At 63.2% G+C, this 639-nt stretch overlaps 1 protein-coding gene across 1 annotated transcript in view; it reads left to right on the top strand.

Moving 5' to 3' along the window:
- LOC103777827 (frizzled-2) overlaps positions 1 to 622 on the top strand; it is a gene marked incomplete at its 5' end in the record, with an annotated part of 1,015 nt that extends 393 nt beyond the window's left edge. Inside the window, one exon of the mRNA XM_008945388.1 lies at positions 2 to 622. Coding sequence (XP_008943636.1) covers positions 2 to 622 — 621 coding nt within the window. The remainder of the gene's footprint in view (position 1) is intronic.
- Positions 623 to 639: the final 17 nt, after the last annotated feature.

Here is a 639-nt window from a genome sequence, read left to right as displayed (position 1 = left end):
GTGGGGCCACGAGGCCATCGAGGCCAACTCCCAGTACTTCCACTTGGCTGCCTGGGCCGTGCCGGCCGTCAAGACCATCACCATCCTGGCCATGGGGCAGATCGACGGGGACCTGCTGAGCGGCGTCTGCTTCGTGGGCCTCAACAACATCGACCCTCTGCGGGGCTTCGTCCTGGCCCCGCTCTTCGTCTACCTCTTCATCGGTACCTCCTTCCTGCTGGCCGGCTTCGTCTCCCTCTTCCGCATCCGCACCATCATGAAGCACGGCGGGACCAAGACGGAGAAGCTGGAGAGGCTGATGGTTCGCATCGGGGTCTTCAGCGTGCTCTACACCGTCCCGGCCACCATCGTCATCGCCTGCTACTTCTACGAGCAGGCGTTCCGCGAGCACTGGGAGCGCAGCTGGATCAGCCAGAACTGCAAGAGCTTGGCCATCCCCTGCCCGCTCCACTTCACCCCCCGCATGACCCCCGACTTCACCGTCTACATGATCAAGTATCTCATGACTCTCATCGTGGGCATCACCTCCGGCTTTTGGATATGGTCGGGGAAAACCCTGCACTCCTGGAGGAAGTTCTACACGCGGCTCACCAACAGCAAGCAGGGCGAGACGACGGTGTGACCCCCGCCCGCCCGCCG

Source organism: Merops nubicus, unplaced genomic scaffold (genome assembly GCF_000691845.1).
Source record: "Merops nubicus isolate BGI_N331 unplaced genomic scaffold, ASM69184v1 scaffold41518, whole genome shotgun sequence".
Classification (NCBI taxonomy): Eukaryota; Metazoa; Chordata; class Aves; order Coraciiformes; family Meropidae; genus Merops; species Merops nubicus.
This window is presented reverse-complemented; position numbering and strand designations above follow the sequence as displayed.